This window comes from Eschrichtius robustus, chromosome 12 (genome assembly GCF_028021215.1).
Source record: "Eschrichtius robustus isolate mEscRob2 chromosome 12, mEscRob2.pri, whole genome shotgun sequence".
Lineage (NCBI taxonomy): Eukaryota > Metazoa > Chordata > Mammalia > Artiodactyla > Eschrichtiidae > Eschrichtius > Eschrichtius robustus.
Window position 1 is genome coordinate 75815879 of NC_090835.1, and position 11120 is coordinate 75826998.

The 11120-nt window shown below is 44.8% G+C and overlaps 1 protein-coding gene across 1 annotated transcript; it reads right to left on the bottom strand.

The window, feature by feature from the left end:
• Positions 1 to 7637: 7637 nt before the first annotated feature.
• TBCC (tubulin folding cofactor C) lies at positions 7638 to 10681 on the bottom strand. Its single transcript, XM_068558734.1, is given in 2 exon segments — positions 7638 to 10235; positions 10238 to 10681. Coding segments are annotated over 2 exon segments (1344 nt in total). The 5' UTR covers positions 10455 to 10681; the 3' UTR covers positions 7638 to 9108.
• Positions 10682 to 11120: the final 439 nt, after the last annotated feature.

Sequence of the window (11120 nt, forward strand, 5' to 3'; positions counted from 1 at the left end):
AAATGCAGACTGACAATCTGTGTTTTAAGTGGAAGCCTTATTCTATTTGCATTTCCTGTGATTACTGATGTATTTGGATTTACTTCTACCAAACTTATTTAGTGTTTTTTCATTGTCCAACTTTTTCTATGCTTCTCTTTTTTCTTCTTCCCCTTATTTTGACTTCTTTAGGATTGGTTAAGGTATTCTTCCTCATTTAACTTTTCCCTTTTTACCAGTTACAAGTTATACACTTTATTACTATGTTTTAAATAATTATCCTGGAAATTTTTTCATGTATATTTAATAAAGTCTAAACTTAATAAGTATATTTTCCTTCCTTTAGGATAATACAAGGGTCTTAGAACATTTTTTTTAAAGATTAGTGATGCATTGGCAGAATGTTTTTTAATACAGTAGTTGTTTTTATTTATTTATTTATTTTTATTTTTGGCTGCGTCGGGTCTTGGTTGCGGCAGGTGGGAACTTTCGTTGGGGTGCGTTCGGGCTCTTCGTTGTGGCGCACAGGCTTAATTGCCCCACGGCATGTAGTATCTTAGTTCCCAGACCAGGGATCAAACCTGCCTCCCCCGCATTGGAAGTCGGATTCTTAACCACTGGACCACCATGGAAGTCCTTTGTTACACCTCTTAATCCCCTCCCCACCTTCCCTTTCCCCACCGGTAACCACTAGTTTGTTCTCTGTATCTATGAGTCACAAGCAGCACTTTTTATTAAGCCCCCTGGGGACATATCCCAGTCAGTAGGAGCTACTGTACTGAACAAGTTAATTTGTTCCTTATAGTCAGTTACAAGTCAAGCCACTTCAGGTCTCACCCATATTTCCAGTGCTGGAAACACATTTCCTACCATAAAAATGCCAAAATTGAAGACGAAAAGAAATAAAAATAAAATATGAATATACAGCAAACATAAACTAAGTATGTATAAGGTCAAAAAGCTAAGTTGTTGATGTTCTTTTTGAGGAAAATTTGTGCACAAGTTGGGTTTGCTAATGTTTCTTAAACTACAGCTTCAATGAAATGTTCTTGGTGAATGTCCATAAGCCTTCTCATTGCTCAGGGATCTTAAAAATCTTTCAACGTTCCAGGCATCTTTCTTGGAAATTTCCATAACCAACGAGATGTGTGTGAATGCCCCTCCCCCTCTCCTCCCTCCTCTCTCCTCCCTCCTCCCTCCTCCCTCCTCCCTCCTCCCTCCATTTCCTTCTCCTCAAAGATTACAGCTAACTTTTGTGTAAGTCTCGGTACTTTTGTATTGGCACTGGAAATTTCCCTTTTTCCTTTCCTGTAGAGGTCATTCTTTGGTCTTTCTGAGAAGTTACTCCTTTATTTTTGTTTTAATTTTATTTTTTATGTTTGGCTGCGTTAGGTCTTCATTGCTGCACGTGGGCTTTCTCTAGTTGTGGGGCTACTCTTCGTTGCGGTGTGCGGGCTTCTCATTGCCGTGGCCTCTCTTGTTGTGGAGCACGGGCTCTGGGTGCTCGGGCTTCAGTAGTTGTGGCACGCGGGCTCAGTAGTTGTGACTTGCAGGCTCTCGAGCGCAGGCTCAGTAGTTGTGGCACACGGGCTTAGTTGCTCTGCAGCATGTGGAATCTTCCCAGACCAGGGATCGAACCTGTGTCCCCTGCATTGGCAGGCAGATTCTTAACCACTGCGCCACCAGGGAAGTCCCAAGAAGTTTTTCCTTTGATGTCTTATCTTTTCTTAAACTTCTTAAAAGACAATGACTGCTGAAATTATTGCTTGACTCAGAGGCATACCGGATTCTCTGTATCTAATCATGCTGCCAGGCCTTCTAAAGTTCTGCCATCACATGAATGTCGTCTGAATTGGCCTACACTTCTCACTTTCTTCAAATTTTTTTCTTTCCCTCAAAAATTGTCTCTACTGGAGAATGCAACAACTTGGCCTCAGAGACTGGCTCATTCACTTTTCTTTCTTGCTCTTATTGTCTCAAAATATCATGCTTTGTTCTCAAAGAGACTGAGGGAAATCCCAGAAGACTTCCCAGATTGGCTTTTGCAAAATTTTGGCAAGTGCACATGGACTCAAGCTGTGTGGGAACTGCTTGAGAAAAGGCCAGAAAGTATGGCAGAAGGTGTTTGTAGCAAATATCTTCCATTTGTTCCTCCAAATCTATTCTTTACTTTTCTCCACCCTGGAGCTGTCCTGGGAGCTGGCCCATATGGACTGCATCAACAGACTTCCTTGCCCTAAAATTGGGAAACAGACGTCCTTGCCCTAAAATTCTCATTGGGTTCAGCCAATGGAAGGCACAATTGAAGAGAGTTTTGAAATTCCTGTTGCTCTTCGGCCCACAGGTCACAATGGATTGGCTACATCCCTCTACTGAAGGCCACAGCTCCTGCCACATAGCGTGCTCTCTTTCTGGGTTCAGGTAACAGTTTTGTCCCTTCAGCCCTAGGAGTGATAAGAGGTATTGCACTATCTGTTATTACTTTTCCTAAACTCTGCCCACAGCTTTGTAAATAGCTCCTGTGTTAGGCTTTTCTCAAATTATCCATTTTAAGTGTGCCATCTGTCTCCTGCCAGGTCCCTCACTGATACAGTGTGTTTGATTAATGGGTCTTATTTCAGACTAGTTAGAGCATGAAGTGTGTGTGATGAAACAGTAAAACATCATGTAGGAACAGTAGGCTGAAAGCAGGTGGTGGAGGGACTTGTCTTCCAAGCCAGGAAGTCCAGCAGGCTATGGGAATCTCAGAAGGTTTTAGACCAGGAGTGACATGCTTTAAGAAAACTAATTTGGTAGCTGCATGCAGAATGCTTTAGAAACTGGAGGTGAGGAGACAAGTTAGGAGACAATTACTATTACAGAAAGATAACATTTTGTAACTCTCAGATTGGCAAAGATCCAAAAATTTGATAGCACATTATGTCAATAAGGATGTGAAGAAATAGCACGCTCAGTCATTGCTAGTGAGTGTGTAAATTGATAAACCTCCTCAGAAGGCAATTTGATAATATCTATCAACATAATAAATGTTCATAACCTATTGATCCAGCAATTCCACTTCTAGGTACTTAGCCTACCCCTAAGAACCCACTGCACATACGCTAAATAATTTATGTATAAGGATATTCATTGTGTCATTTTTCTACTGGCTGAAGATTGGAAACAACCTAAATGTTCATCAGTTAGAGACTGGTTAAATAAGTATGGCACATTCCATATAACAGAACACTAGGCAGCAGTTAAAGAGAATGAGATGACTACATACTTATATGGGAAGATCTCCAACATAATGTTAAGGACAAAGGCAAGGTGCCCAAGCATATACATAGTGTGCTTCTACTGGGGTGGGAGGATAGAAGGATATATTGCACATAACTTTGTAAATGCATAGACCACAAGAATACAAAGGGTAAAGGGTGGTTGCTCTCCAAAGAAAACTGAATCGCTGGGATCAAAGGAAGGAGGGAGATTTTATTTTAATCTTTTTGTACCTGTACATGAATTATCTGTTTTGAAAATCCATTGTGCCATCATCTCAGAATCAAACAACTACCTTGTTATCAGTTCTAAAAATTAGTTTATGTATAGCTTTCTTGGTGAAATAAACACAACTAAAAGGTATTCAACTAAAAAATATTTTTCAAAATATAATAAAGTACTTAAATGCCTGCACAGAATGCTGAGCTTGGTTACCAGGTGAGTAAATGGCCTTGAATTTTTTGCTTGGTCTTATCAGTTCTTAAAGTTCAGAGTGTACAGTATCTGAAAATTTGGAAAGCAGGCTTTTGAATAGCAACTACTTCCTTCTGTGACTGCTGCTGATCTGAGTTCAGCCAGGGAATTCAAACCCTGGATTGGTGGTTAAAATAGAAGCCTTACTTAAGGTCCCTTCTAACCAGGAGAGGTTATATTGATAATAATAGGGCACTACCCTATCAGAGCTCTCAGGGTTTCTCTCTCATGATTGTTCTTTCATTCATCTGATCTTCAACTAGGCCGTAACCTCCATCAAGGAAGAGCACACGCTTACCTTGTTTACCATTGTGCTCTTAGCACCCAACATGGAAAAGTTGCATAGTGGATGCTCAAATATTTGTTCAGTTGAATTGAACATGGCTTTTGTGTCATATTGTCCCTGCCCTTCTTGAAACTTAAAGCTGGTAAATAATTGACCATCTAATTGTAATGGCCAACTCATTTTCTTTATAAGAGAAGAAAATTGTCAAATAGTGCGATTAAGTCTTTGAGTTGGTGGTGAAACTTTTGAATTAAACATAATTTAGCTGTCCAATTTCTGTGGTACTACAGTAATTGCCACAATGTTTATAAAACGTATTACCATGTAACATTACCCATAGGAAGTTGAATCTTTACATCTTGCTGGTTTTGTTTATTTCTGCCTGATTAACACAATTAAAACTAAATTTTTTTTGTTAAATAATGACTCTTGCATTGCAATCAGAATTTCAGCATTAAAACTTATAATTGACCATTTCTTCTATTCTTATGCGGTTGAGACTGGAGTAACAATTTTTTTTTTTAATTTTGCATTATATTGTACATACTGGGTTTTTTATTTTTTAATTTTTTGGCTGCATTGGGTCTTCATTGCTGTGCACGGGTTTTCTCTAGTTGCGGTGAGCGGGGGCTACTCTTTGTTGTGGTGCGCAGGCTTCTCATTGCGGTGGTTTCTCTTGTTGCGGAGCACGGGCTTTAGGTGTGCGGGCTTCAGTAATTGTGGCATGCGGGCTCAGTAGTTGTGGCTCCTGGGCTCTAGAGTGCAGGCCCAGTAGTTGTGGCGCATGGGCTTAGTTGCTCTGCGGCATGTGGGATCTTCCCAGACCAGGGCTCGAACCCGTGTCCCCTGCATTGGCAGGCAGATTCTTAACCACTGCGCCATCAGGGAAGCCCTGGAGTGACACTTTTATAATTATACAATACTCATATAATACTGTACTAAGTTATATTTAACACACCTGATCATAAATGAAGGTTAATAAACTGATTTCTTGACTAATATGCAGTTTTATTGCTTTTCCAGAGTTGATCTTAATGAAAATGTATGGTCATTACACTTATTGGTGAATATGCCCTCACTGCAATGACCATTGTCATTAGATTTGCTTGATAAAAACTTACTAAAGTGACTTTAAGTCAATGCTTTTAATTCAGGGGTGTGACTTTAATATAGATTTGTTTTGTCTTGTTGTTGTCTTTGTTAAAAAAAAAAAAAAATCCATCCCAGTTTAAGCGTCTGGAAACATATAAGGTCTATCTTTCTGAAACGGCAGAAAGACTTGAGAGGACAGGATGAATAGGCAAGACTTTCCAGGGAAGGAACTGACATGATATGAGCATCATTCATCACTTGGGGCATCACTTATTTTAGTTACAAGTTGGCCAGCTCGAGGACCAGACGCAGACTGCAGAAAAAGTTTTGCTTGTCTTATGCAATGTTGGGTTTTTTTGTTTTGTTTTTGTTTGTTTTTTAAAAAATATTTATTTATTTATTTATTTTTGGCTGCATTGGGTCTTCGTTGCTGCGAATGGGCTTTCTCTAGTTGCTGTGAGCTTCTCTTCGTTGTGGTGCACGAGCTTCTCATTGAGGTGGCTTCTCTTGTTGTGGAGCACAGGCTCTAGGCACGCAGGCTTCAGCAGTTGTGGCCCGCGGGCTCTAGAGCACAGTCTCAGTAGTGGCGCACGGGCTTACTTGCTCCGCGGCATGTGGGATCTTCCCGGACCAGGGCTCGAACCCGTGTCGCCTGCATTGGCAGGCGGATTCTTAACCACTGCGCCACCAGGGAAGTCCCCGCCAATGTTTTTTAAATGCCTGAATCTGTCTGCCAAGTTATCTGGTCCCCCACTCCCTAGCGACTTACTCTCAGCAGCCTTACTCATGGACTTCACCTGCCTGGCCCTGGTAGCATTGGGTGCCTGGAGAAGAGTGACATCCTTAAAATAAACATGGAACTTGGGAGGGAAAGAAGTGAAAATGGAGATTTTAAGAATGTATGGAGGGACTTCCCTGGTGGCACAGTGGTTAAGAATCCGCCTGCCAATGCAGGGGACACGGGTTTGATCCCTGGTCCGCGAAGATCCCACACGCCGCGTAGCAACTAAGCCCGTGTGCCACAACTACTGAGCCCATGCGCTTAGAGCCCGTGCTCCACAAGAGAAGCCACCGCAACGAGAAGTCCGCACACCGCAATGAAGAGTAGCCCCCACTCGCCGCAACTAGAGAAAGCCTGCGCACAGCAACAAAGACCCAACGCAGCCAAAAATAAATAAAGTAATTCATTTTAAAAAAGGATATTTGGAATTTGAGGGAATTCCCTGGCAGTCCAGTGGTTAGGACGCGGTGCTTTCACTGCTGTTTGCCCAGGTTCCATCCCTGCTTAGGAAACTAAGATCCTGCAAGCCGCACAGCGTGGCCAAAAAAAAAAAAAAAAAAAAAAAAGAATATATGGAATTTGAAAGGCAGGTGAGCCCAATAAGGGTGGAGGCTAGGGATACAGACACAAGACTATGCATATAGGTTGACAGTTGAGGCTCTGAGAGAATGAATACAAAGAAGCTAATGGCAAAACTTTGGGCATCACTCATATTTAAGGGCTATAAATCATCAGAATCCCAATGAAGGGAAGGAAGCTGACGTAAGAGAAACAGGTTAGAGAAAGGTTACGGCCAAGGAAAGAGAGAACTTCAAGGATGAGTAAACTGTACCTAAAACAAACAAACAAACAAAAAAGGGTAAACAGTACCAAGAGTAAAAAAGCTAAGGAGGGGGAGGGGAGGGAGCCGGTAGATTTGGTGATTAGGCCACTAATACCATCAAAGAGCAGTTTCAGCAGAGAAGAGTTAAAATTACAAAGACTGAAAGAGGGAATAGATGTAGGTGTATGTGGACACAGCTATTCTTCTAAGATGTCTGACACACAGGGAAGGAGCTGGAACATCATTCAGTGACATGTAGGGTGGAGGATCTCAGGATCTGGTGTCTTAAAAGAAAAAAGGCCAGTGGAAAGGGAGGCCATAGGAGGTTGGAGGGGATGGGCACAAGCGGAAGAGGAATCTCTGGGCAAGAAGAGATATGCCTCTAGTAAGGAAGAAGACCAGCAAAGATGGAAATGTTTTCAAATATTGAGGGACGTCAGTCAGGGGGAGCTAGTTGGATGGCCTACAACTGGTCGGGTGGTCAGCAGAGTTACAGGTGTAAAATTGTGAGCTTTAGTAGAAAAAAGGTTGGGAATTCCCTGGCGGTCCCGTGGTTAGGACTCCGCGCTTCCAATTCCGGGGTTCGATCCCTGGTCGGGAACAAGAATCCTGCAAGCCAGGTGGCGCAACCAAAAAAAAACAAGCATGGTTTATTCTTAAGTGCACTTGTGTTAAACTATCAGTCTCTAGGGGCACAGCTTTAGGATACCGGTCAGTTTCTAATGTAAAGATATGGTTGAGAATTTCATTATAAGTTATTTCTTTTTATCATCAGGATTAACTCTCCCAAGCAAACGATTTTCCCTCTTGTTTGTGGATGCTGCAAATTGTGAAACTGATTAGGATCCCTTTTCAAGTTAGCTAATAGTTGAGGGGAAAAAAATCTGGATCCACCTCCAGCTAAGGAATAGGGCTTGGCAGCCTACATTTTTTTTTTCTTTTTTTAACATCTTTATTGGAGTATAATTGCTTTACAATGGTGTGTTTGTTAGTTTCTGCTTTATAACAAAGTGAATCAGTTATACATATACATATGTTCCCATATCTCTTCCCTCATTTTTTTTATTGGCTTCATTTCTGCCTCCAATCCGTCATTCTACCCTTATTCCTCCTTGTCATTTGTTTTTATTATCTTGTTACATTTCACATATCCTAGAAGCCACTTTAAATCCTTTTTCAGAACAAAAGAGAACATATAATATTAAATACATAAATACTTGAGATATTTAAGCACCTTAATACTTGTGGTAATTATTAAATAAAAAGCACATCCGCAGTTACAAGGCCACTAGACCCAAAAAAGCTTTTTGAAAATCTTACAACTTTCCATTTAAGAATAATGAGTGGTAGTATATAGAGCAGAAAGCCAAATTTGTAACAGTAGCGAATTACAGCAAAATGAGTGGAAAAATTAAGACTCAGCCAGATGTTTGCCTCAATTCTCTTTGTATGAGGATAGATACGTAGAGCCATTATGCCTGAGAATTTAAGAAAAGCATTTTGCCCTCTTTACTTATGGAAGCTTTCTTTCGAACTCAATTAACACTATTCAAAAATCAGTATCTAGTAGAGGTTAAGAACGTGGGCTCTGGAGCCAGACTACATGATTTCAAATCCCAGTCCACCACTTGGGCTGTGTGCCCTTTGGGCAACTTATCTGTTTCCTCACTTGAAAAATGGAGTTAACAGAAGCTACCCTCATAATATTTTGAGGACTTAATAAGTTTACATGAGTAAGGTGCTTACAATGGTGTGGATAACATTTTAAGTGCACAAAAAATTGGTAGCTATAACTATTTTGGCTTTACAGGTGATTAAGACTCATGAGGCTCTTGGGGTCCGTGCCAAAAGTTTGGATCCAAATAAGTCGATGACTAGCTGGATGCCAAAAACCCAAGCTAACATGTAACTGAAGACCAGAGAGGAGTCTTTCCATTGCCCCACTGAAAAATACGTATGGAAGTCAAACCTGCAATTCAAAAAAGCTCTTGGTTAATGGCAGTTTGAATACGTTTGATACCTTACTTCAACATTAACTGGCTCCTACTAGCCCTACTTTATTCGTTTATTAAACAAATATTTATTGAAGGCTTACTTTATTCTGCAATGTTTTAAACACCACAAATCATTAAAAACCGACACACAACCACACTCTCTTCCCCTTATGGCTTCAAATTATCACCGTCAAACAAAAGCTCCGAAACGTCACCAAAATAGCAAAAATTCTCTGAAGTGCTAGACCTGCCACAAATTTAATGGAAATCGAAAGTAGGAGCCTATCACAATCTAAAGTCTTAAAATAATGAAAACAGACAGCGTGACGAGAAGTAAATTTTGGGGTCCCATTAGCTGGAGTCAGTCCCACAAAGGAGTGTATTTGGTAGGAGTGAAGAAAAGAGCGACAACTGCTTAGTCTCACTGGATCCTTCGCTCTTCTTCAGGAAGAATACTCCAGTTTGGGGAGGCCACATCACGGGCCAGCCAGTTGAAATCGTCAACGTCGCTCCAGTTATTTTTGCTCCTGTCTAAACCAGAGCCCTCGAAGTCCTTGTCGATCCCCGGGTAGCTCCAGGTGTACGGGGCGAACTGTATCCCGGTGCAGTCCTCCACGATTGCCCTGCTGGTCACCTGCAGGAAGATGCGGGTGTCTTTCGTGGTGTGTACGCGGAGCTGCTGGCAGGCCACGGCCAGCACGCAGTCACTGCAGTTCTCCAGGAACACGGAGGTGGACACCGGGCCGCAGAGCAGCGTGCAGCCTCGAGCCTTGGTCAGCCGCAGGGTGTTGGGATTACCATACAGTTTGATTGTGCAGTTAGTCAGTTGGGTCAAAAGGACGTCCCGCTGGTGCAGCTCCTCGGCTCTCTTCTCCAAGACTTGGGACTGCAGGTTGGAGAAGCCGCAGATCCAGCTGGAGCCGAAGCCTTCCTCCTCCTTCAAGGGCGGCGGGGAGGCCAGGATGCCTTCCGCTGCCGGGGCGCCGGGAGCCGCATCTACTTTGGTGGCTGAAGCAGCATCCTTCCTGCGGGTCTTGAAAGCGAAACGCTTCTTAGGCTGCAGCTCCTGGCGCCGCTTGGCCAGGGCCTCCTGCAGCCGCGCCAGCACCTCTTGCCCCTGCCGCAAGTCGTAGGCGGCCAGGAACAAAACCGAGTCGTTTAGAAGTTTCTGCAGCCTCTGCAGCCGAGCGGCCGCCTCCTCCAGCTGCTCGACGGACTCCCCGCCTTCCAGAAGCTCTTCCACGGCCGATCGCTCCCGAGAGAAGGCGGCGGCGAAAAAGTCGCTCTTCTCCTCCTCCACCTCCTGGTTCTGCCGCTTTTGCTTCCGCCTTTCCACCTCCAGTTGCCGCTCATTTTCTCGCCTCTGAAGCCGCTCAGGCACCAGGCTCCGGTCCCTCTGGGATCCCAAGTCCCCGTTCGCCACAGCAGCGGCAGAGCCACTAGCAGTCTCCATCTTGACTTCAAGCTTCCTTTCTCCTGCCTTCCTTCCTCCGGGCGCGCCCTCCGCGAGGCCTCCCACCAACGCGCCCTGTCATTGGCCGGACATGTGACGTCAGGCCCCGGCCTTATTTTCTTCGCCCATTGGTTCCTCAGCGTCGGAGGGGGCGGGGATATGGGGCGGGGCCGACTGACTGAGGGGGTGGGAAGACAAAGGTCCTTGTGGATGGGTAGGGTGGAAGGCAGGCGGGGGAAGCTTTTTTTCCTCTTAAAGGGGCAGGACTTATATCCGGGATTGTGGGGTGAGTTGCAGCAGCGGCAGCTGCACATGTGGGTTTGTTTATAAGAACAAGGTTAGAAACTCGCAGGCCTCCCCCTCCCCCCCAGCTCCTTCCTACTACCCCCTTACAGGCCGGAGATCCGCTACTGGTGGGGGGAATGTGTGCCTGGGGTGGGTGGGTGGGACAGGTAGTGGTGAGAAAGATGGAGGGGGGGGAATATTACACCGCCCGGCCCGCGCCGGAGGAAGCGGCAGCTGGAACAGCTGGCTACGGAGCCTTTTGCATGCCTCTGTTTTTCTCCTTCTCCCTTCCACCACCCCTTCCCCCCACCCATTCCTGCCGCCCCTAAACCCTCATCCTACCCCCCGCCCCCCCCCCCCCCCGCCGCTGCAGTTCCGCGTGGCCTGGGGCTCCAGGATTCCTGCAGGCACTTACGGGGGCGGGAGAAGGCGAGGGGCACCGGAATGGGAGAGACTGGGTTCCTCACTGCAGCCAGGTTCAGGGGGCCCTGGGGAAGTCTAAAAACGGCTTATTTTTTTTGCCAATTACTGCAGTCGGAGGGGTGGGGGCGGGGGGAGGTGAGATTCCACACCCCCTTCCTCTTCCTCCCACGCCCTCCCCCCCACCCCGACCTTGGCCGTCACTCCCGCCGCAGCTGGGCGCTGCTGGTCTCGCTGGGGTGAGACCCCAGCCCCGGACTCGGCGGCTGTCTGAG